We start from the raw sequence: 26,021 nt of genomic DNA on the forward strand, positions 1-26,021 counted from the left end.
TTATTCAGTGCATGTCTATGCCTTTATTTTAACATTCAAATGAATCACCACACTTGACTTTGAAGAAAGCTGTCTTTAAACTCTGGCAATATTCTGTGTTGAATTCAGAACCGGTCGTTGGACAGAGCTCCGTATTCTTGCCCCATTTCCCACTCTCCTTCTCCATCTTCTGCTCCGAGCTGTCAGGTACCGGGAAGCCGAGTAAGGGGCTGTGTTGTGGTGATGATGCTTGCTTACTAGCCCGCACTAAACTCCTACTGCTTCAGCTTTACTGTAACTATCTTTCTGGCCTGTTCCATTAATATCATATATTTTTTAAATGTATTCTTAATGCTTTTCCACTTGCATGATTGTTCGTTTGGAAATGTTCACGTAATTCATTCTGCGAAACAATCCCTCACAGCAAAATGGATTACCTAGTGGCAGGTTTGGACTAGTATTCTCACTTTTAAGCACAAGAGTGTTACAGTGACAATTGAAACTTATATTTAACATTAAAAATTTGTTCCAAGGCCTTCATTTGCTGCTATATTGAAGGTCTGTGTGCTGCTCCTGGCACAGAGGAGGTTGAGGTTTAGCAGCGTCCATGTACATGCAGACAGCAATGGGAGAAAAGGAAGGGTGGTGGGGGTGGCAGCAGCAGTAGCAATAGGACGCTCATCTGTACTGACCTCTGACTGGGCAGAATACAGTAATGCAAAGTAACATTGTCATACCTGCCCCTAATAGAAGTGAAGTCCAGCAGTATCTAATCCACTTATAATTTATTTTTCTGTGTCTTTTGGATGGATATCTACAGAGCGCAAGGTTCATGGGAAATAATGTTAGTTGATAGGCCAAACTGAAGAAGAACATTCAAAATAATTTTGCATTGCTAATATAGATCATATTTCAAAAGCTGCATTCTTTAAAATATTCTGAATATCCATGGTAGGAATGAAACTGATTTTTAAAACCACCCAGAATGCTGCTTGGGCTGTAGTCCCACCAGGAACATGGCTGAGAGGGGAAGCGCATCTGCAACTGGTCGGAAGCGGTGGCTCGGGCACCAGCATCTCACACTGTCAGTTTTTCTTTCCTGGCCCTTAAAGCACAAGAGCAGGTTTTCCTCAGGAGCACTTAAGTACTGAGCTGTTTTGAGTATTTGTTTTCTTAGCTCCAAATGCATGTCTCTTGTCCGGGGCTGGCAAGATCTGCCTTTGCCCTCTCGGGAAAAACAGGGACGCCAGCACCCACTAGATGGAGGTGCCTGAAGCAGCCGAGTCCAGGGTGACGAATGGGCGTTTTGGGCAGATGCTACTCATGTACCTGTGTAAACACAAAGTGTCAGTAACTAATGGGTGGAAGCTGGATGAAAACGTGCCTCTTAAAATCCTCATCATGTCTGACTTGGGAGTTGTTATGTAAATCTATGGAATTGCAGCAAATGAGCAATGAAGAGCTGCTGGCTGCTTAATTGTGTGAAGCATGGAGGGGGGCTGTGTAAAACTGTCAAGCAGCCAAAGCAGCTGCACGCTTAATAATTTATATCTGGGTGTAGTGCAATGGCTTTATATGCATCTCTATTTTTATCTTTTAACAGGGGTCTCTGCGAAAAGAATTTCCTCAGTCTATAGGGGGGAGTGACATTTGCTATTTCTGCAAAAAACGGGTATATGTTATGGAGCGGCTGAGTGCGGAAGGCCACTTCTTTCATAGGGAGTGCTTTAAGTGTGAAATATGTTCGACAACACTCCGCTTAGGAATTTATGCCTTTGATGTTGAAGAAGGTAATATGGGAACTATTTAAGAATATTTTTAAATGTTGAATAAAGATGCTTTTAATGGAACCGGAGAAAAAGACCTGGCCAAGCAGTTCAGTCAGCAGGGCTATTGAGTGGGTGCTTTGATTCTGCTCGATCTTTGATTCCTTGTGTTTGCAGTTCTTGTCTTTCAAAAGAGCCCAGTTATGACTTACTTGAGTTTTAAATGAAGGAATCAGTGGTGGAAAATCAGTTGAGCAACCAAAACATGGTTTGACTGATCACAGTTCAAAGGGGGTGGGGGGGAGGTGATTTTCTCTAGCTGTCAGCATTACGGAATTATTCTCATCTCTCACCTATAAGTCACTTTTTTCAATGGCCAGTTTTAAGAATAAGTTGGGATAGTGGCAGATTTAGACAAATAGGGGGAATACGGGTTATTTCTTTCAAGATATTATGGCTCAGGAGTTGAAAGCAATAGTATTTCCCAAGCAGCAGTACAATTCATTTCAGTCTTCTTTACAAATTGAGGTTCCAATCATGGTATCCAGATTCTACTTACAGCCTGTTTTGTGGGGGTAGGGGGTGGGAGGGGATTTCCCCCCCCCCCCAATTTAGAGAGAAATTATTAAACTGTTCCAGAATTCCCTTGCCATTTCCAAATGCTTTGAGTAGATTGGACTGTTAACATGATCTGTTTCTATGAAAGGATCAAAGATGCAAAGCCAAAGATGGCTCTTTTGCAATCCAAAGAATCTTCTTTGAAGATTTTTTAAGCTGATTATTTAATGATTTTTTTTTCTGGTTAATATCCTGAGTCGGTTTTTGACTTGGTATTTGTAGAATCTTGTTTTTCTGCTGTTCATTAAACTTCAAACCTCTGCAGTAGATAAATGGTCTCACCTCATTTAACAAATGTGTAAACCTGTTCACTGTAAAAAAATAATAAAAAAAAAAATCTGTTCAAGACTGTGAGTTATTCCTCACAGTGGCAAGGCTGGGTGTAAAGCAAAACAAGTTTCCGATTCTTTTTGCTGCCTGACCATTAAACATATTGATTTCATCTTTTACAGATACAATAGTAGGTTTTCAGTCCTTAGAAGTACAGATAAAATATTGTATCATTTACTTTTTTTCTTACAGGTAAATTTTACTGTAAACCTCATTTTACACACTGCAAAATCAGTAATAAACACAGAAAGAGAAGAGCTACGTTACAGGTCCAGGGAAAGGTATGTGTTGGTTATATATCTAATACACTAAATGTTGAGGAAGCTTCATCTGGGTTATGGTGCAATACTTCTGTGTGTGTGGTTTTCTATTCAATGTCCAAAAGTAGCAAAATCAATACTAAAAAAAATAACTTTTTGGTTTTGTGAATTTGACATACTTATAGTCTGGTTTTCAACGGAAATGAACTTTTCATCTGGAAGGTAAAGTGGAACTTGACATCAGTCAGAAATGAAAATTAACTTGATTTTTTTTTTTTTTAAGAAGTTGTCACAGAAAGTAGATTGCTAAGTTCTCCAACATACCCTGTCTCAGTCATTTAGGTGCTGTCATCATTAATTTTTTCTTCAACTTGCTTTAATTCTTTTTTGTGATGTAGTAAAATAAACAAAAGATTTAGTCATCTCTCTGAAGTGTGTATACAGAAATATTTAGGCAGCAGAAATTCATAGTGTTATAGTCTCATTAGTATCTGGGTGTCCAATTTAAGAACAAATAGCAATTTCAACGTTTTGTAGTGCATGCTCTTTCTGTCACATGAGTGGTATCGATACAGAATAGTACCATAATACTGGAGTTAGGTCATGTATAACTTGAAAATGGTAACAGAAACTGCGATTTCTGTGTTTTTTTTTTTTTCCCCCAAGTATATTCAATTTTTTTTATGTTTTGTGTAAGGAGGCAACAGAAGCATGGAAGAAAGAGGACCGCAAAGCCACAGAGACCACTCCAGAAAGCACTTTAGCTACCGCTAGCAGTCCAGAGGACAGGTCCCCAGGTATCCTGCCTTCCTTCTTTAGGGGGGCGCTAGGCTGGCCCCTTCGGGTGACACGGGATCTGCTTGACATTCCCAGACGCCTGTCTAACTGGATGCATGGTTTTCTGCACGCTACCAACCTTCATTTCAGGGACAATGCGTATAACTATACCTATTTGTACGAACTCTTGAGCCTCGGTGTGCCATTCCTCTGCGCTCTTCTAGAGGTACTTGCTCATATGTACCGGGAAGCAGAGCTATCACTTGAAAACGTGCTTGAATGGGCGAAAAAAGTCTTTAGGGTTTGAATTCTTCTGTGTGCCTTGCTCAGTTGTGCCTTTCAGATTTTCAAAATTGACAGCCTTGCTTTTTCCTTGAGAGCCTTTTTTTTTTTTTAACCTTTTTGTGATTGATTGTTTAACTTAAAAGAACGAAGGATTCCTTTTGATATAAACTAGATGCAATCAAAAATTTCAATATAAAATGTACTGTATGTTAAAGTGTATGAAGGGCAGTGTCCAGACACATTTCCAGAACTTCGAGACTGATGAAGGGTGTTTTATAGATTTTTTTTTTTTCTTTTCTTTTTGGTTCTCTTTTGTCCTGCCTGTGATCAGGCCATTTTGAGGGGTTTACATTTTAAAACCCGTCTTTTTTTTTTGTTTTTTTTGTTAGACCAAGAAAGAATATGTGTTCTTTCAGACATTTAGGAAATATTTATAACAAATGACTGGGTTTTGAAACCTGAATATGGCGCATTCCTTTTTCTCTTGCTTTCATCTTTGCTCTGGGTTATGAGGTTTATATCTTGCATGAATATGTTTTTAAAAAAAAAACAAACTTAATTCATTTTGCTCCTAGTCATGCCCTCAAAATTTCCTACATGTAATACCCTTTGTCAACAGTGGGTATAATTTGTACTACTAATTTATATAAAGTTTTGAAATAAATTTAAAGAGCAAATCTTAGCTGAGTGAAGGCTTGATTGAAATTTTAAGTGAAAGAAACTGGTAGTGTAATTAGACATCACTTATTCATCAAGTCAAAGCTTCCTCATTAGGTGGCTGATTACATGAATATTGAGTTACGGAGCACCCGTATCTAATTGAAATCACTGCTGTGTGCGCCTTGGATAGGCACTGATCCTACTGTATTTGGAATTCTGAAAAAAAAATAACATATATATATATATAAATATAACAAAAACGTACAAACGTGTTCTAAGGAGATTACTTCTTAGTTGGGTCTTTCATTCATTTCAGTGTGCAAAGCTGATGGCGGAAAGATGAACTTGAATTATCTTGAGCAGCTGTTAAGTAGTTTTCTTTTGGGTGTCTCTCATCAGGGTCTACCTTAAGCAGAAGGCGTCAATGGCAGGTATAGGGCTATTTAATGGCAAGGAGACACCAGCAACATCTCAAAGTCTGATTGCTTTCTCAGCCTAGTTAGCCAGTGAGGTAAGCACACTACCTGACTCCCAAGTACCTAAATGTTTGAATTCAGAAGTTAACCAGAAAAGAGGTGAATACATAAATATGATAATATGTATACCCTAAAATGGAAGGCTTCTGTAGCACTTATTTCTAGCCAGAAGACCATAAAGTATCAGGAAATAATGTTGCATTCCGTTAGTACCAAAGTGGAGGATCACCTACCAGTGATCTTAAATGACTGTGCTGCTTAAGGGCATACAGTTGTTTGATTTTAACATAACAGGGGGAAGGACCATTTGAAGTGGTCTTATTTGTTAGGTATTAGAAAGAAATGTGTTTTCTTTTTAAACTAAATGACAGAAACAGGATTTTTCCTCCAGATAATTTGACTTTCATTTTTTAAACTGTGAAGATAAAGCTTTTCACGTTTTAGAGTGCTTACATATTTGGGGGGAAAGATGTTAAGTATATACACAGAACTTGAGCAAATGGTTTAAGAAAATTGTTTAGGTATAACATAGCATTTGTTTGAAATAAATCGCCATTAATGCTCAAACATGTATTTAGCAAAAATTTGCTAGAATTTTGACAGGGCCATTATAGTAACATGGTAAGCATCTGTATATATGCAAAGGAATGTATCTGTACCTCTTTAGAGCATTTTTAAAAGCTGTACTTTAGAACACTGTATACTTTTTAATTATTTGCTAATGACAGTAATTGTTTCACTCCAAAAAGGAAAGAATCTGCATTGTGATTTACCATGTTACTCTTACAACACATCAAATTTAAATGGTAAAGTTTTAAAATTTGACTTGCCATCAGTTTTGATTGCAGCTTGTCACCAGCACAGTCTTTCAGAACATTTTTTCCTGAAATTTTCTCCTGCTGTTCACTGTCAGGAATTATCTGCTTTTCAATAGAGTGAGCATAAAGGTAAACTTACAGAAAATGGTGAAGTAGCAAGAAACTTGAAAATCTGTTAGCCCATGAACTTAAAGCAAATGAATCTTACTAGTAGAAAGTAAAAACTAAAGGTGGTATTGGCTTTATAGAGATTTATATAAAAGGAAAAAAACCCACTTCCACAACAGAATTCAGAAAAAAAGCTTGCATAACTAAAACATTTTCCAGAGGAATCTTAATTGTATTACATATTCCCCTGGGTTTTTGCAAGTGCTTTTGTTTGGAAGGTTGTTTACTGGTATCAGTCAAATTGGTAGGGTTGGTTGGTTTGTTTGTTTTAATCTGGTTATCTTAAAGCTCTATTAGTAAGATTCATACCTATTTGTCCATGTTCATAATTTAATGAAAAGGGCAGTTTCATTTTGGCTGATTCTTCTTTCTGCCTAAGTAACCTCTCTGATGGCTTCCTGTGTAACCAAGTTCAGTTCTGTATTTCTTTTCTGCCGTCTTCTCTGCCGACCTCCTGCGTTGGGCTCAGTCCGCTTCGCCATCCCGGCGCTGCGCCCGCTCACTGGCTGAAGCCTTGCTCCTCTCAGGTGATTCTTCTGCTTGCCAGTTCCATGTTTTTGTGACTAACACTGTTGTTTGATGGCATTTAATTGCGGGTTTTTAAGACCCTTTTGGAGCAAATTGTGTGTGTCTGGTATATTAATGGATGAGACTTTGGCATGATCGCTTAACCTGTGATGTGCGAAGTTTACAGTTGTAGCAAAGCTGCCGTCTCGCCTCTCTGTAGAAACATGTTTCCTCTCTTCTGTGTCCATGCATGCGCTTCCTTGTGCCTTTAAGGAAAGTTAGGCAAGTAAATTGTTTCTCATCAGAAAAGCCTTATTTCCTTTAAAGTTTTGAAGGAAAGATTTAAAATAAGATTAGGACAGGAGCCAGCTGACTCTCCTGGTTGGCGTGGGCACCTACTTCCGCTGCGCTCAAATGCTGAATGAGCCCAGCAGTGTTTGAGGAGTGCGGGGCTTTCTGAGCGCTTCTTGCTCTCATAATGAAAAAGTGTAATACAAAACTATACTTTTGAAAAAAGTAGCCAGTGCAATGCAAATACCAGTCTTCCACCCCAAGTAACATTAGGCAGGCTTAACAGAAATAGATGTGCATGCTATTTTTAGTTTCTTAATATTAAAACTCCAAGTTTATATAACCAGAGTGTGTTTGGGTTTGAATTGTTTTGTTAACTAATATCAGCTCTAACCAGGCCCCATTTGCCACTTCGATTAATGGTTTTGTCTTGCTGCATGAGACGTTGCCAATACTCTCCACAAAAAATTTGAGAGATTATTTTATCTGTATTTTTATATATAAATTCCAGTGATGTGTAATCACATGCTGACAATCTAAAAGGGGAAATGAACCCAAACAAGAATCCAGGGTGCAGTCTGACTGGGGAATACCAGTAGGTTTGGTCGAAATGGTCGTGGTGCCGCCGTCCCTGCGGAGTGTCCCTTCCAGAGGGAAGGGCCTTTGGGAATGGGTCTGAGCCGCGATTCCCAAGAGGTGACCAACATCTGCTGCTAATCCACCCGCTCCACACACCTGAGTCAGTTATTTTGCTGACCTGGATGTCTGTGTGACCAAAGCAATAGTATTTATTTGTGCGGGTATGCTAAAATGGCTTTGGAAGTCCCCTTGCCATGCCCACGGACAGGAACCTCTCTGTATTTTAAGCAAGCATTGCTTCCCACACAAGTGGCTAGGACACAACTTTCTGTATATTTTAGGACTAGGGTGTTTTGATACTAAGCTCGGCATGCTTTGAGATGAAGGCTGTGACGTGAAGGTCTGCCATTTCAAATCACTTTCCGTTGCTGTGTTGTTTTACCCTCTGTTGCAGAGTCTTCCTAGCTCTTCCTGGCCAGTGAGGATTCTGTCCTTCTCCTCCTAAAGCTTCTGTTTTCATCCTACTTTATAATCTTAATTGAATACTTTCATTCAATAGTTAACTCTGTATTTAAATTTTCACATGGAAATTCTGTATTTTGCACACAGTGAAAATTGTTTTAGCTTTATTTATGGTATTTGCTGTAAACAAAAATAAATGTAGTTCTTTATAAGTCTCCTTGTTTCATCTCTTCCTTTTAAAAATACATCCTGAAGACAGAAACTTGATAGCAGTCACTTCACACTCATTTCACAAATGCCTCTTCTGGTGGATGCTGTCGTGGTATCTTTGCTGGGGCTAACCCAAAGGCCCAGTGGGCTTCCCTGTGGTGGTACTGTCACATGTGCGCGTGTTTTGAAAGGGCTTTTGGGTCCTTGACCCTTAGATACTGCACGAGTTATCCCATCCTCTTCAGACTGGGAGCTGGGATTTATTCTTCCTGGGAGAAATAAGTTGGTGTTGATGTGCTTGGGGGTTGCTTACATTGCAGACACAAGTGGCACTTGACCTTTTCTCTTGGACTTCTGTTACCTTTCCTTGTGTTTTTATTTTACATACTAACAAATGTCATAATAGTCATGCTATGTTAAATGTGTTTGGGGTCTTACATTGTGTTCAGAAAAAACAGGTGATGACTGTGGGTAAAGCTTTATCATTGCTGCTGCCTCCAGAGTGCTATCTGCAAGCTCCAGATATCCTTGGACGCCATGGATAATGCTGACTTGTTACCTGATAACGGTGGTCGCTATTTACTTACTTTGCTTTCCTTTGCTTTGTCATGGGTTTTTTATATTTTCATTATTGTTTTTAAAGCTGGTGTTGTGGTTCTTTTTAAACAGCAGGTTCTCCAAAACAGCTTTCCTAATACTTCCTCCTCTTTATCCTTTTTTTTTTTTTGCTCACTCTGCAGTTCTTAAGCTATAATATCTTCCTTTGTGTTTCAAAGAAAAAAACAAAACCCAACAGAATAGTCCCAATTAAATAATGGAAAGATTGTGTGGGGTTTTTTCTTTTTAGTTAATTCAAACTGAGCCTCCCTAGAGTTGCTTGAATGATAGAAATGAATTTTTTAGAAGTATTGTTAGAGACAAAGTTGCTAAAGAACAACAAATGTTATTCTCAATGAACTATTCCCTCCTTCCTGCCAAAAAAGCCACCATCCACAGTAGAAAGTTTACCATCCCGGGAGGAGATGATTTGCATAATGAAAACATGAAGCAGCAAATATCATTTAAAACAGTACTTGGTGGTTCCTTAATTGCGGTGAACAAAGCCATGTGGATAAAACTAAATTTACTCTTTTGCACTATTTACAGTTTTCAGAGCATGCTGATTTTTACCATCTTTACTTGACCATTTTAGACAGGGACGGTGGTATGAAAACATCGGAAGAAGTTTTTGTGTCTGCAGAAGGTGGTGATTTGTGTGGCACTAAAGTTTAGAGGTGCTCAGGTGTTCATGCTGTCTCACAAACTGTTCCATTTATTCCTGCTACAATATCAGCACAATGACTTAAAGTTGGGGCTAATGTTAGAGTCCAGGTTTCTTGTGGTGGTGCATAAGGTCCAAAAAATCAAATTGCTATCAGATCCTGTCGGAAGAGGGATAGGTACCTAGCAGTAAATAGTCTGTACCCTGACATGCTAGTAGACAAGACGGGATACAGTGCAAGAGCGTTGTTCCTGATAATGCTGCTAGAGGAAGAGGATAGTAGGTTAAGTTCTTTGTGAATTTAACAAAGGTGACTCAGGAGTCCTGCGTCCCTCAGGACTGATCTCCGGCACCGCACGCTGTTATAAACACGTACACCAAACGATAATGCGTTATCCCTTCATATCGTTAGGATGGACGGTGGCACTTGCTTGAAAGGCAAGCACACTGCTGCGCCAGGCTAGGGCTGGCCCTTAGCTAGGACCCTCCCAAAAACCATGGCTTCGGAGCAGGTGATGCTGGTGTCTCTTGACGCTGCTAATGCTTTTTAAGGTTGGGTACCTACTTGATGTTATAGATGCCTTTATAGATCTAGAACAGCAGAGTTTGTTTGCTGTATCTGGTAGGTCCAGGAGTTGCTCTCTCTTTCCTCCTTTCTGTACTGGTTCAGAGTGGTTCCATCTTGTCCATTCCCACTGTGGCCATTCGCATTGGAAATATGTGCACGGTTCTGTATTTTTTGAAAAGCCAAACTAATATTTCATTCTTAAAGCACCACAGTTACCTGCAACACAGATACCTGCCTAGGTATCTCTTAAGGAAAATCAAGCGTACCAGGAATACTTAAAGGTAACCTTCCTTTATTGTAATATGCTAATGCTTTATAATGAAAAAGAATTTGCCATTTTTAAGCATATTTGATTTGAAAAAAGAGTGCAGACAAAATTTCTTGAAATCGCTTGAATTCAAATGTCAGCCTTTCTTTTAAGTCTACCAAGAAGAGTAATTTCTGTTCCTCTGTTTTTTTAGACTGCTACAGCAATTAAATACCACTGAAAGTTGATTCTCTGTGTTTTCCAACCTCAAGCAAGGGCTATGGTCTGCATTTTCCCACAACATTATGGCAATTAGTTATTCTAATTGGCTTTAATTCACTTCTGGCTTGCTCATTCCTCACATTCCAATCAAAACAATGAGTTCTGAAATGCACCCAATTTCTGCATTAATATTTATGTTTTCAAAGGCATGACATGTTTGCAGATGACTTGATTTTTTTGTATGAAAGATCATGTTGTTGAAGATCAGAAGACATTATGCATTAATGCTTGGTCCAAGTATACATATTAGTCATGTAAATATTCCCCCAAGCCTATTCTTCATGAACCGTGTTAACATAAAAAGAACAGGGGCTTTGATCTCATCTCATCAGGTGGTGGGCTCCAAACTCGTTTCAAATGGCTGGAATTTCTGATATGTTCTTTTGAAATGTGAAATTACAAAGAAATTTGCATGTTACTGCAGTGAAGTACTCTTGAATTTGCTGTTTCAGCATTTGTTCTGCTGGTATTAATTCATGTTTTTGTTTAAAGGTTTTTGTTGCTTTGGGTCTGTGTGCAAAAAAAATATTATTTTGACAGACACTAAACTGCTGATCACTCCAGGGACTTAAGCCATTGCAGCTGCACTCTGAATTTGCAATTATTTTGTGCATTAATATACCAGACTAGCACAGATTGCTCTGATAAAATATACATTTGTTCTAAAATTTTAGAAATAATGTGCTATCATAGAGTTTTCCTCTGAGAAGCCATCTTCCATAAATATATAATCTCATTATATCTGATACCTTTGCACCGAGTTGCTTTTTCCTTCATCACTGTATTAATTTTTGCTTATTTGCATTAATGTGTTAATGTGCATCATCCTGGATGCATTCGAAAGTCGTGTGCTTTGAGCTCTGCATTGCTTTGCCAGCTTCAAATTCCCTGGTTATATTTTGTGCCTGGATTCAGAAGTAGCTGCTTGTGAAGTAGGTAATGGGCGCTTTGAAGAAGTGTGTTACCGCTGGAGAAGCGGTGTGTGCGCTGCGTGGGCCCGCGGGAGAGTGGGAGGAGAAGGGCAGCAGAAGAGCATTTGCGGGTGGGTGGGTGGGAGCAGGGCAGGACCTCTGGCCCCCTTCCCCAGGCAGCGATGGGCCACCCCACGGAAACAGGGCACATTCTGGTTTTATTCTTTGCCGTCTATTGGACTCCGTAACGTGGAAATGGCTGGTGTAGATGTGTGGAGCAAGCGTGAGGAGAAAGACAGGCAAAACTGCGATGGGTGAAATGTCAGGCGTTGTGTCTTGGTTGCAGTAGCTGCCTTTCTGCATTGACTAGAGGCCATGTTCGATGAAAAAATTGTTCCCCGGTGGTTTCTCACACGTGCAGCCTTACCTACCTCAGGCTTCAGGGCGCAGCGGGGGCTGTGGTAGGGTTGAGCTGGGCTTTGGCTCCCGTGTGGGCTGGTGACCTGTGTGTTGCAGCAGGAGCAAAGGTTGAGCAAGCGGGAAGTGTCCTGGCTCTCCGGTCCTGTCTCGGGCCCCAGCGGCTGTACGTCCCTCTGCCTCATCCCGGTTTCCTTCACTTCAGCTGTGCTTCTGCAGCATTTGTATGAAGATGAAGATGCCTCCTTCTCCTTCTGCCTGACTGGCTTTCTTAAAGCACTGGTGTGATGTAAGCAGGACCCATAAATACACTCAAAATGGTGGGCTTTTTTTTGGGGGGGGGGGATTTATTGTACAATAAAAAAGTCAGCGAAGCAGTGAAGTGTGCTGGGTGTGCTGCAGATCTATTTGTGGTCTGCTGACTGAATTTCTTAACAGTTTTTGAGGCCAACTGCTATTTGCTTTCACCATCGGAGCTGCCTATATCGATGAGTACCTCTGCTTTAAAGTTACTTACTCCTGTCCTTGCCATAGCCAGCAGGTCTGCGCGAGGCCGGCAGAGCCCCTCGCCCTCCCTCGCCCGGCGCAGGGGCTCTCACCTCCCACCTGCTGCGGGGCTGGGGAAGAAACGTCGCCTCTCGGAGGTGCTCCCGTGGTTTGGGAGGACGGGGAGGTGTTTGAGGTGACCCGACTGGGCGCCATCCTCCGCCGCCCCGTCCTCGCTGCAGGGGTGAGCTCCCCACACGCGTGGGCACAGCCGTAACTGGTTGCGATGGGCCCATTACGCAGGGAGGTAAGTCACCTGGGCGCCCATCTCCTGCGCAGCCCTTAGGATTTCTGTGGTGCTTTTCATCCGAGGGCCTGAGAGCCCTTGAACGTGACTGAGTTGCTGTGACAGCCCTGGGTGAGTGCTGCTCCTGTTTTGCAGGCTTAAATGAGTCATGAACGGTGAAGCGACTTGCCGGAGGTGCCACTACACCAAATCCAAAGTCCTGGTTCAGGGCTGGGCGTAAGCACAGGCAATTTCTTGAGCAGGCAGAGGAAGGTGAGGAATGGTCTAGCGCTGCCTCATGTCCTCGGGGGGAGCTTGCTGTGTCGTCTTGCTTGTGCAAGCCCTGGTGAGCCCATCACAGATGAGTCACCATGAGCATGGCCTAAACGGACATAGCTCGCTCTTTTACTTGGGTTTCGGCGTGTCTTTGGGGCTGACTTGGTGCGGTGGTGGTGAGACGCCTGGTGTAACTCAGCGCCTTCGCCTCGTTAAACAGGGCTGAGGTGTCTGCAAAACCTATCTGATGAGGAGGAGGGACGTGATGATGCGTTTATCTGGTTTTCATTAGGACGGAGAGCTTGCTTGGTGTTAGACTTTGATTAGCAATTTATTAGTCATGGAAGGGTAGTAAACAACTCTTAAATTTCACCTTTCAAAAATCTAAGCTGGAGCTTTTTAGCAGAGCTAGTGGAGCTGGTCTGGCACAGCCATGCTCGCGGTGCGATGTGGTGCAGATGAGGAGTTTGCAAAAGCCCTTGAGACCTCCGAGTCCCAAATCCCCCATGTGAGGGATTTCTCCATCCTTGTTTCTGGGCCTGTGGCCGATGTGCAGCGCTCTCAGGGCTGCAGGCTATGTCTCGGTGTCTAGCGCGGTTTCCGCAGGCTGCCCTGCCCTGCGCAGGGTGCTCACCCGGGGTATGCGGGGCTCTGCCCCGTTCTGCCCTCCCCAGCCCGCATGGGAGAGCTGCAGGGGCTCAAACAACTTGCTAGACCTTATAAAGCACAGCCAGAGCACCAAGGATACTGTTAAAGAAAAAATAAAAAGGCAAAAACTGTTTTTAGGTCATGACTCAGGTATGTCTGGATATTATTCTGTAAGTTTTTTAAATCTTTTTAAGCCTGTCCTTGACAGAAGCATAGTCGCAGTAATCTTTCATTGAGCAGAACAACCGCGTTGAATTTGCATGCTTTTTGCTAATATAAAGCTACCTCGAGTCTGTGTACTTTGTGCAGGGCTTAGTCAGAGATGGTGTCTCCAGAGAAGCGAAGAGAAAGCTTGGTTAAAAACTCCTGCAGGAGAGTTGCTGGGCTTGTATATACAGGGGCCTCCGAAAGAAATCGTTGTATTCCTCATTAGAGGCTGCTATTCTGCGGAGCAGTGAATGAACTGCAGTTCATCTCTCTGGTTTGATAATCAGCTAGAAACTATCCAAGTGCCAGCCCTGCCCGGTTTCTGCCAAGCAACAGTGCTGAGATGCTTTGCAATCCCTTGCTAGTACAGGCTGAAGGATTCTGAAAAGCTGGGGCCCTGGCTTCAAACCGTACGTCCAGCACGCGACCTTGCCACGTCACCCGCAGGCTCGGGCGAATTTGTCGTCTTCCCTGCTCCTCTGCATACGCTCCCCTGCGTGCTCCAGCCTGCTCAGCTGGCGGAGGAATACTGAATAGAGAAAACTTGCGAGAACACTTCATGGGGAGTAAAGTGTTTTCTATTAGAAAGAGATTTGGATCTGTCAAGGGGTCTGCATGGGCCCTTTGGCCGAGGCTGCCCATGGAGTGGGTTCTGAGCACCCCTGACCCTTGGGTGAGCTCTGATGTGGCTATGAGCGCTGCAGATCAGGCTTCAGGAGTGCTTCTCCACGGCAGCACATTTTTCCTAAATCCCTTGGCTGTAAGGAAAACAGTTGTTTCTCTCCCAGTGCGATGATGCTGTAGTGGTTTTTAGATATAGACAAAGGAGAAGTTGTTTATCCAAATTTTTCGTCGTGTTTGAGTGGGAGGGTCAGATGAATACAGAATTGTTCCGTTTAAATCACTGACTATATTACTATTGTTTAATTAACTGAAAGCAGCTAAACTCCACTTAAAAAAAAAAAAAAGCCGTTATTTACTCTCAACATGAGTCAGTCGAGGACTGATCAGGAAGGCTTAGACTAAAGAGAGACGCTTGGCGTTGAAGAAACAGATCTTCGAGCTTGTGCCTGAACAATGATGCTGCTTCCAGGACACAAAGCCTTTGAAATCAGCAGTCTCAGCACAGAGGTTATTACACAAATGTTTTACATTTCAGAATTATTACTGCTGAAGTGAATACAGCAGTATTTTGAGCATTGATCTGCATTGTAAAATGCTTTGTGAAGTCTTTTCTCTGTTAGAGGACTTTGGTTCCCTGCGTTGTGTTTTCTAGTTGTAACTCAGTGTCATGGGCTGCTTCCTAAAGCTGCGAGTGGCCCTTTCTTCTGGCCACCCAGGGAAAGCAGGGAAGGAGGGAGTGTTGGTAGTGCTGTTGTGAACATGGACAGCATAGGATAGTGGGATTAAAATTAGGCTTTTCCTGAATTTAATAAGATTTGGGTGTCCAGATCCTTTGGAAAATTCCACTAAAGTAACTTGTTCACTTTTGTTCAGGGAAGTGTATAACTGAGGGACTGAACCCAAATCGCCTGAGCTTCTCTGAAGTGGGAAGAAACTTCCATTTTGTCGTAATGGGCTCCAGACATGTACTGAAGTGAATAAACTCACCCCAGTCTGTGGCTGGGCAGGCAATGTGGTTCTCAAAGAATGGTCCCCCACACAAAATCAGGGTATAGCGTACTATTTTCAGGCATGTTCAGTTCCTTCCAGTTACTAAAACGGCGAGATTAACAGTAATTTAAGGAATGGAAAACTTAAATTCTCTTAATCTGTTCACCAAGTTTTTGGGCAGTAAGTTCCCATTGTGTAAATGTGGTCCGTAAAGCAAACACCTACCAGGTTATGCAGGCTACGGCAGGCCTGCTGCTCATTCCCAAGTACAGCTGAGGGGATTGCCCCCGCAATCGAGGCACATAGGAGGATTTTGCAATTAGCGTGTTAGCCCCTTGGCTCATTGGTATCGACTGATTTAGGAAACGGCCACCGAAAATGCACTAAGGCAAGTCAATTGTTAGGACGTTTTCGCTTTAACTGGCCCGCAGCGTGTTGCTAGATACTCCTGGCGTGTACTGCCTGTTCGTTTAGTGCTACTCGCATAGCAGATTTGGTTTGCTGACTGCTACCGTAAGATTAATGCCTTCCCACTGCTCAGCATGTCCATATCCTCACGGGTAAATTATTTAAACATTTTGGCAAAGGATTAGTGAGAACTCTAGTCCAAACTGTGACTATGGAGAGTGCATGCTCGCAGCTAGAGGTCTTTAGCGTGCTGAAACATAAGATACCAGGATGTGGGGAGTGAGCGTGTGTTGGAAATAAGTAAGATTGTAAGTGAATGCTATTTTGAGTGACTGTTTCCTGAAGACTCGGTTCTCCCCGATAATATCTGGTGCTGCCCCGTGTAGGTCAGTGGCACCACACCAGTTTGTATCAGCAGGAAGCTGGGGGCTGTGCCCTTCTCTGTTCCCGAAACCGGATGCCTCTCTAGCTTTTGCATTGTGTGTGTTTATCTTCTAAAGCTCAATTCCTCTGAGCCAGCCCCTTAGCTTTTAGTAGCAAATCTCCCTGTCCTGGAGAGGAAACCTGACCTGGGAGTGAGCGCCGGCTGGACGCGAGGTCCCTGCAATGTCGCAGACCGCCCGTGTCATCCCGGACGAATGCCTTGGTCCATCCACATGCCCCTTCCCGTCTGGTGAACAGCAGTAAGGCCATTTTCCTGCCTTCTAGCAGAGAAGTGAGGATAGCGATAGTAAGTACAGCCAGGTACAGATCTACGGAAGGACTTAAGCACTGACAAGATTAGGTGTCCAAGGGGTTATGTCGGAGCTCTGCCGCCCTTCCAAGGGGTCCAGTGTAACATGGTAATTAACAAATTAACCTGGTGCGTGACCAGAGTTAATTCGTAACGGTAACCAGAGTTGCCAGTCTGAGGTGCTTCACTCTCAAAATGGATTATAGTGGGAATCGGGGCACCAGGTTTCGGAGCGAAGTTTCTGCACGGGAGCAACGCTTCTGGGTGGTCGGCGTCGTGCTCCTCGGCATCGCCATGCTTGTGTCTCACTGGGAGCCTGCCCCTAGATGCCACGATGATGTTGGCCCTCTAGGATACATAGAGAGCTGTGAGCCTTAAAGCACTTCCCAGCTGGAGAGGTGGAGAGGGATGAGGACTGCTCCTTATTTAGGCTTGCAGCTGCTCAGAAGCATACGTGTGTGCTTCACCTTTGTGCAAGTACTCAGCGTTTGGGCTGATTCAGGAGAAATTAGTTCAGACAGCCCTTCTTATTTTATTTTGTAAAATCAGGGCTTTAAAGAAGTTCCAATTTATATATTTTTATTTATTTATTTTTATTTATTAAAAAAAATTCTTTTTTTCCTTTTTTGTTTCGGATCACTTTCATGTCCCTCTTTTTTGTTACTCTTTTAAAATTAACGGCAGCTCAGGCAGATTCCAGCTGATAGCCGATTTGGTTTGTTTGCCTTGCCGTGGAAGTGCAGGTAATAATTAACAGTAGGGCTGCATGTCTGGGGAATACCCAGGCTTTTGTTTGAACTGGCCGCGCTTTTCGTTCACAGCGTTTACATGAGTGCCCCCACAGCTTGTCACTGCTCCTTGCACTCATTTCGTACACCTTGGCACTGACGCGTCTCCTCAGCGAGAGGCCGAAGCGCTCGGTCGCGCTGCGTTTTGCCCCGCCGGCAGCAGTGGTGGATGTGGAGGGTGCTGCTCCGCGCCGTGCTGCCGGATTGCAGCAGCCGTGGCAGGGCTGCCTTAAGGAGAGACCTGTCAAATCGTATGTCAAAGTGCAAATATTGAGTAAATAAATTGGTAAGGAGTGTTTCTGCTTCCTGGTGTAGGATGCTGTTCTCCAACCTGATTAGTATAGCTATGAATGAGAAGGTATGTAGTTCAGAGAGCGCTCAGCTCTCTAACAGATTCCTCAGAAAGTCAACTTCTGTGTGCAGGATTCAAAAAAAGGAGAGAGCGCCCAAGGTACCTTTAAAAAAGAAAAGTCATAGAAATGCAACTCTTCCTCTAAAGATGATGGTGCCTCAGGCACAGTGTGGCCCCGACAGCACCCTGAGGTCCTTCCCCAGCCCTATGTCTGTTATGTCTGTGATGATTTAAAAGCTGGATGTGTAAAGGGCTATTGCAACAACTCAATCTGTTCATATTCAGAAACCGTGCTGGCAATCGTGTTAGGTATTCTGTCTGCCCCTCTGTGGGTTTTTATGCTTTTCAGCTGCATTTCTGTTAGTCATAAAAGTGTTTTCTCCTCTTGCCTGTTACTGTGTTTGGGAAAAATCCATTAATATGGGGAACAGAGGAAAAAATACTTATGGAGTGTAAAAGCAAACGGCAAAACTGACTATTCAACAGGCAGTTCACTGAACAAATTTTGGGTGCTGAAGTAACAAATCTCTTCTTGGCCGCTGGTCGTCATCTCAGGCTTTGCTTGGTGCAGTCACAGGTACAAAGTTTACACGCAGAGCGTGGCAATTTTTTGTTTGCTCTGATTTTCATATAAATGCAGTATCCTTTAAGGAGCAAGTTACCTTGTGCTGTGAAAGACTTGTATTTTATCGTACTGGCTTATCAGACTTCCTTCTACTTTGCATCTGGAGAGCAGCAGTGGCATGAGCAGATCTGCGCCAGCTCTGGGGACGAGGGGCTTCTTCCCATGAAGATTTCGCCCCCGGGGCCTTGTCCGCGAGAGGGACGCCTGCAGCGGCCAGGGACGGGGAAAACCGCCCTGCGGCTGGGGCCGCCGCGCCGGGCTGCCCTGCCCTGGGTGGGCAGGCAGCAGTCTGAGCCTCCCCCAGGGAGATGGGGTGTCAGTGCGTATTTTCAACTGGGAGCATCTTGTTCTTTAGCCTCTCCTCAATAAGCCTCTCCTTTTTCCTGTTTGGTTTCTTGTCTGTAGAAGTAGAAGAACTAAAAAATTCTCTTGCCAGCAACGAAGCACTCAGAGTTTTCAAGCCATGAAAATATATTGTTTTTATGGAGCATGAAAAACCTGAGCTCAGCACAGCCCTTTAAGTGTGAGATGCTTTGCTGCTTCGGAAATGGGAAGTCAGTAAGACTACTACAAAAATCACTGCTAAACCATTTTATTCAGTCTGTGAGTGCAAGTAAGGGAACTTAATCTGATCAAAACAAGAGTTGTATTTGTAGAGCATTTTTCCTTAACATGGATAGGACTTTAGCACAAAAAATAACTGAAGGAAGTGCACAAGCTAAGAATATCAGTTTTCTTTTTCGGGGGGAGGCTGGAAGCAACTTAAATCGTGCAAAATAACGGCATGGCTGTGCCGTCACAGCTGGTTTTGAGGCGCGTAGTGCACAGCTTGGCAGAAGTGGCACCAGAGGGAGGTGGTGACAGAGGGGCCAAGCGACGCACCGAGGTGGGGGCTTGACCTCAGAGCAGTGTAAATACTGAACATTTGAGCTGAAAACTCTTGCAAGGTGGAAGGGGAGGAATGAGTGAATTCCTGCAGTGCGCAGAGGAGTTGCAAGTTAAAGAGGAGTTTGCTTAAGAGATGTTTCATAGATAGTTTGTTTTAACAGATTAGAAAACTTGTCCCAAGTCTGATTTTTTTCCTCACTTCTGCAGGTATAAATGAGAAGCAGCAATGTTAAGTTAAATATAGCAAAAGCACTGTATGGTGGGAGGTGAACCAAGCAAGGCCATACTCGTTTACCTGTGCGTTTGTCCATTCTGCTGGAGCGTGGCGGGACTGGCTCCGCTGGTAGATTTGTGATTTGCTTGTGCAGGGCAGGTTATGGATGGGTGAGGCTGCCCGTAAGAAAGTTAAGGTTTTAACCGGGGAGATGATCCCCTTGCTCCGTTTCCGTCTGCATCACCTGGCACGTGCTAGGGGGCTCGGGCTTCTGTCGTTGTTCCTCCTGCCTGAGTGCAAAGTCCAGGGATCATGCTGTTTAACTACTGTTTTGTTTCTTCTTTTCCCAGCTCAGTGCTTGTATTTTGGCATAAACATGCGAAAATAACCTAAGCTGAGGTTTTAGCCACCCAGACAAGCTTGGTTCACCTGCTCACCGCAGAGCTCACGCAACTGCGTGCTGCTACAGCAAGGGCCTGAAGAGAGACTGTGGGTCGTTACTTGTGCGGCTTGCACATGGCTCTTCGCTGCCGTTAGCCATCCCGCCTGGTGGCCGTCCCACCAAGCAAAGCCAAGAGCGCGTCCTTACACAAGCTCAGGCCACCCCAGCCTTGCAGCGGCCTCGTGCCCAGAATCGCTGGCGATGGCCAAGTGCCCTCTGGGCCTGGGCACGCTGTGTCTTTTCCACTGCCTCCGTTGCTCGGACTCGCCTTAATACCGTATTATCGCTTTTGTGCTTTTCCTAGGCTGGTGCCGGCAGGCAGCGGAGGAGCCCACCTCCCCAAAGAAGGCCAAGAATGTCCCCGGGCGCCGCGGCGCGGGCGGCTGGCTCGCGGCCCCCTGCCCCAACTGGGCCCCCGTGAGGGTCATCCCCGAGGAAGAGATGGCCGAGCACAACCTTCTCGCTATTCGAGTCATGGTAACCAGTGATGCGAGCAGGTACTTTCACATACAGAAAAGTCTCTTTAAAAACAAAAAACAAACAAAAAACCCCCACAACATCAGCCTGGCTTTCTCTGGAACGGTAAGCAAAAATATATCAAAGTATAATACAAAATATACTCACAAGTGGGAGAAAAAAAAAAAGAAAAAGAAAACTCAGAAAAACAGTTATTCTTCACTGCAGCCATAAATCCCACCAGACATATGACTCACTTTGCAGGAAATCTTCAAGCATTCACATCCCACACAGCAGCCTGAGTCAGAGAGAAAAATATTACCCTGAGCAGCCCAAGTTCAGCAATTTGTTAAAAAAATAAATAAAATAAAAGACAGTGAGGTTAGAGCAGTGGGTGTGCTACGGCCAAAGGTGAATCCTGTGCCGTGGCCACCTCCCACCTTGGGTATCGGTGCACTGCTCCACACCCCAGTTGTGTCTCTGGGCATTTCGTGGTCTTCCCACTCCAAAGAAATTTGAAATCTGATGACCTTTGGAGAATTAGTGAAGGAAGTCTGATTTCTATGCACAAATTAGAATATATTAGCTTTCTGGGCAGGATTCTGTAGGAGTTCATTCATCTTATAATAAAGGTTAGATTGATATCTTCCAAACAGAGCAGTTCTCCTTAATGAGAACTAAAAAAACCAAAAACCCCAAAACCAAAAACCCCAAAACAAAGCAAAAACACAACCAACTGTTGCAAACACAGAGCTATTTGTGAGGAAGCTCTTTTAAATTCCTGAAGTACTTTGAACATCTCTTCATAGTGTTGCATGTAGCTGGTTGAGAGTAATGCTTTCAGAAATGGAGCCTTTTGCTGTACCCTGCAGTCATTTTAAACCACCTCTGTGCTCCGTCACAGGTATCTGGATGTCCTGCAAGGGAAAGGCTGAGTCTTTCTGGGGTTTCTCTGTCGCAAGGGAAAGGAGAGCTCTGTGAGAGGTTTTGTGCCTGTTTGATGGCCCTTGCCGCAGAGTGTGTGTTTGTAACCTGCACTGGTGCCCGGGGGCTCTTGGTGCCTCCCCAGCGGGCCGGTGACTCACCGAATCTCTCTGATCTAGCGGACCAGCTCCTTTCCCTCTGGGCCATAAAGAGGTCTCTGGTTTGCCTCCAGCGAGCCACGGAGCAGGGGCGATATTGCAGCTGTCATCGGGAGGACTCGTGCCAGCTCTGCTGAGGTCAGCCTCCCGCTATGGCCTTGGCTCGGTGGCTGCTTGCCTCGCACGCCGCCCCGCTAAGCTGCCAACCCCCAAAAAGGGGGGCAAGTGCAATAGCAAGTGACAAACGACGTTCCCAGGTCTGACTAGGCGTGCTCGGTGAGACGGGAAAAATGCCCAACTAGGCAAAACAGCTTTTTAGCTGAAGCTTGAGATACTTGTGAATAATGAGCACCTAGCAAGCCAAGATCAGAGGACAAGTCTTCGCACTAGGGTACTTGCCAGCCAAGGGAAATAAACATCTTGTTCTTTAAAGTAGAAATAGATCAATCAATATTAATGGTATTTCTGTTTCTTTTGTGTGGCCCTCTGCCCAGTCTCAGTGTGGTATCTCACAATCCACAAATGATCTCAACTATCAAAGGCATATATATATATATATGCGCATATATATAGGTATATATATGTGTGTGTGTATATATATGTATATATATAAAAAAAAGAAAATAGTTTCTTGCACTTTGTTCATTTGCTGAGTCCGAACTCTCTCCAGAATCAGGCCAGGTGCTCAGGTGAAAAAGGGATCTGCCACTGCTGATCCTCCAGCCTTCCCATGCTAGTGTGAAGGGTTATTGGAAATGGTGAGTGTTGAAGCCGAGCGTTGTGCTTTAGGCCTGACATCTCAAGGAGCACCAGAGCTCCAGGGATAGTTACTCCTCACTCCTAGAGAGAGAGGGAGGAAAGTTCAGATATGTTGTTTTCAAAACTTCCCCAAACTCTGAACAACATACTTTTTCGGTGTCTTTCAAACTATGTGTTAGTGGTGAAATTTAAGGCCATGCTGAATCAATTCTGCTGAGGGACTGGATCTGAAGCTCCGTTTCCCTCATCGTTAACAGGGAATTTGCTAATCACCAGATCTCCCAGCAGCACTAATTCGATCTGGGTCAAGCAGGGTACAATGCCAGATACAAGCCTGGCAGTTGTGCTGGCTTTAAACTGTCTGCAGGCCATATCTGAGCTGGTCAAGGGTTACAGCAATGCAGCCAGACAGCACGTCACCTAGGTGCAAAAGTAGTGCATCAGGACCTTTTTAGCCAATCTGAGCCAACCGGAGTGATCTTATTTGAGTGACTTCTGCATGGCCGTGGTTTGCAGCCAAGGCCTGTGTTTGAGCACTTCTTCCTCCCATCTCCATAGGGTTGTATCTTATGGCTGTTATAATAAATCTTTACTTTCTATAAGGCAGCATTATTTAAACATGAAAGTGCTTTCTCCTGTCACGCCAATAGGACTACTCACTGCATAAGCTTCTCTTTTTAAGGTAGAGCTATTAATCACCACAATAAATCTATGAATTAGGTTAGCGTTATTGTATGCATTAAAAATAAGCTGAGTCAAATGGTGGCGTATTTATTTATGACAGTGGGCAGGTAGTCACATTGGAAGGCCTGAAAGTACATGCTTCCCCCAGTTGGCCTTTAGAGGTGAAAGAAATCCCATTATTATCGATGAAAAGACTATAATCACCTCAAAAGGTCATTTTTCTGCCCAGTGGCAAGATCACAATATATATATCATTCCGGATATATGTTTGTCCAGTGTATTTTTAATTAAGGAAGGAGCTTCCAAATTTTGTGTCTGGTCAGTTGTGGTACTTTGCTATCCTTGCTGTTAAAAAGACTTCCAATGGCTTGCTGAAGTTAGAAGAGCTTGCGTGTGGGGGGGTGGGTTTTTTTGTTTGTTTGTTTGTTTATAATAGATACCATTTGCATGTTTGAAGACTGTTCCTATATCCTCCCTCAGTCTTCTCGCCTCTAGACTAAGGTCTACAATCTTTTCCAACTTCTTTTCCTGCGTGCTGTTTCCTGGGCCTCTGGCCGTTCTCAGGGCTCTCCTCCATGCTCTCTCCTTACCCATGTCCCTCCTGACCTGCAGGGCCCAGAAACGGGTTCAGGGCTGTAGCAGAGGGGCACTCAGGGCCAAGCACAGCCACAAAATTACTTTGTGCGCCTTAGAGTTGAATGAAAACGGGAGTGTTGGCTTTTCAATTTAGAAATCACTGGAATAAGTATAGGTGGTTTCAGCTCAGCACCAAGCACAAGGTGATCTGTCATCTCAGGCTCTGAAACGGGTGATTCTGCGCAATTTCTCATTTCTGGGCTAGGTTCCCCCAAACTGCTGGATGCAGTGAGAGCTTTGCATCCCTGCAGCATTTCCTTACCTGCCTCATCTCTGTTTTCTGCCTGTGGTGCCGCTCAGACGGCACCTGGCAGGAGGGGGCTGTGTCTTCACCTGCCTTTAGCAGCGTGCCGGGCGCTTGGCAGTCGCCTGCAGTTGGCTGCACGAAGAGGGAGTTAATCCCAGCTCCCAAACGCGTGATGAGGCAAGAGGCGACAATAACCACACTTAATCCTCGTGTGAAGCCTGCGGGGGAATGGGGGCCAGCTCCCCTGGTGGATCAGGGCTGGCCCACTCGGCCGTGCCTGGCCCGCTCCCGCTGAAAGGCAGCGCCGAGCCGGCGCTGCTGTGTGCCCCCAGACCAGCCCTCCTCAAAAGAGCTGTCTAGAGAGACAGCTGGGGCCTCCCGAATCTCCATGGACAAGCAGACGTGCTGAAACCCTGCTTTTCTGTTTTACACCAGCTTTTAAGCTAAAATTTTCTGGGCAAAATGTCAGGTGAAAACCAGGGATGCATTAGTGTTTCACCCTGATAAGGTACTCTTTCTTAGTATCAAACTGCATTTATCAATCACCCAATAGCCTGTCTTTCTGCTAGTTCCTTATTGCATGCAATTTTATTTTCTAAATCTGTAAGCAGGAGAGAGGTGAAAAGTACAGCATATTGACTGTCGTGCCTTGCTTCTAGACTGATTACTGCTGTGGAAGTGCCTGTATTTCCCTTTCTTCCTATTGCTATAGTCCTGCAGGAAGAGGAGCTTGTGTGCAGTGACAGGATACTGTTGTAATTCGAACCAAGTCTCTCTTATATTGACAGTTTGATTTCAGGAGCTGAATCAGGTTAGCAGAAGTCTCATGGGAATATAGATATCTCAGGTGTGTAGCATCTACAGCAAATTGCAGTCCTGTAACAAAATGAAAAACCAAAATGAGGACCGGGGGTCTGGCGGCAGAGTGTCTATGCACGTCACACCCACCGCTGCCAGGGCTGGTGCCGGTCACGGTATTAGAGGTGAAGGGATGCGTACAGGCCATGTGTTTTCTGAAGCGTCACACTTTCTGTGCATCTGTCTCTCCTTCCCTTTTTTTTTCTTTTGCAGCTCTGAGCTGGAGCCCGATGTCAGCGGCGACTGGTCGAGCTCGGAGGTGGGTGAAGGGCCCACGGTCCCTGCGAGCCCCACGGGAAAGGGAGCCGTGCTGACCGGCACCTCGGCCGCGGCGGAGGAAAGCCGTAAAATGTCCAAGGTCACTGATGGTAAGCAACATCCCGACCTGGGGTGCTCTGACAGTGTAGCCCAAAGTTGGCGTTTCCAAGGGAGGTTTTGGTGCGGAGGCTGCTGCCGGCATTGTCGGCCGCTGCTGCCTTCGCTCTCGGGGATTTCTGCCCTCTTGGTGCTGTGGCGCCCTGGACAGGCTCCTTCCTTGCTTCTTTACTGATCACTTGCATCCTAAGGACTGAGCTCATTTGGGTCTGCTTGTATTGAACGCTCTGAAGAAATGTTTGTTTCAAGGCCTTGCTGAGCAGTTTGTTTCTCAGAAGCGTGCGGTCTCATGACTGCCGGACCAGTATCTGCTCCGCACAGCTACCCCGAAACAGGCAGTGTTTTGGTAACGCCAGGTTACCTGGACCAGTTCTGCCCTGGGCTTAGCTTGCAGGGGTGTGATGAATATTTTCCTGCTGATAAAGCTTTTGGACGTTATTGGCAGCCTGTGCGATATGTGCGGTGTTGCCTAAGCAAGAGTAATTTTGGGAAGCGCTGGAGAGCTCCCCTCAGTTCAAGTTATATTTAGATCAATAGCGGCTGGAAATCTTCGTATTCACAGGAAAGGATATAACTAGTGGGGAGGCAGTGGGGAGGTTTAGGAACACTCTGCCTCCGGATAGAAACTCCTTTCTGGAGTTTGAGAAAGTCAGCACTGAAAGACATGCTACAAACAGAGCCAAAGAAGAGCACTTGCAGGAAGCAAAGCGAAGACTATCATGTTTTACAACTATATAGTGATGTTTTGAAGCTATGACGAATCTTTTGTGTCAGAAAGCTCCTTCAGAGCTTTGCCAGGCTCCAGCTCGTTTGTTTTTTCCCCATGTGAAATGTCCAAGTCCTTTGATTTGTCTTCACACAAACTACCTTGGTCTGAGTTTTGGGTAACGCTGAGAAGTTGCTGAAAGGGCTGTTGTACAGAACCGACCTGCTCTTCCCTCATGCAAGGTGCCTTCTGCCAGGCCAGGCCTTAGCGACGGAAGAACTCATGAAAAATAATTTTGCTGAAAATAAAAAGCCACCAGCATTCATCTCTTCCCATTTCCCACCTACCGCCCCCACATCTATATATGCATTTTTAGTCC

General features: G+C 44.4%; 1 protein-coding gene across 1 annotated transcript in view; it reads left to right on the forward strand.

Annotated features, from left to right (window-relative positions):
• MICAL2 (microtubule associated monooxygenase, calponin and LIM domain containing 2) overlaps nucleotides 1-26,021 on the forward strand; it is a 120,646-nt gene that overhangs the window by 66,544 nt on the left and 28,081 nt on the right. The window contains exons 23-28 of the mRNA XM_067295346.1: nucleotides 109-201; nucleotides 1,583-1,769; nucleotides 2,886-2,974; nucleotides 3,651-3,750; nucleotides 20,144-20,336; nucleotides 24,775-24,929. Coding sequence (XP_067151447.1) covers nucleotides 109-201; nucleotides 1,583-1,769; nucleotides 2,886-2,974; nucleotides 3,651-3,750; nucleotides 20,144-20,336; nucleotides 24,775-24,929 — 817 coding nt within the window. The remainder of the gene's footprint in view (nucleotides 1-108; nucleotides 202-1,582; nucleotides 1,770-2,885; nucleotides 2,975-3,650; nucleotides 3,751-20,143; nucleotides 20,337-24,774; nucleotides 24,930-26,021) is intronic.

The sequence above is a fragment of the Apteryx mantelli genome, chromosome 4 (genome assembly GCF_036417845.1).
Source record: "Apteryx mantelli isolate bAptMan1 chromosome 4, bAptMan1.hap1, whole genome shotgun sequence".
Lineage (NCBI taxonomy): Eukaryota > Metazoa > Chordata > Aves > Apterygiformes > Apterygidae > Apteryx > Apteryx mantelli.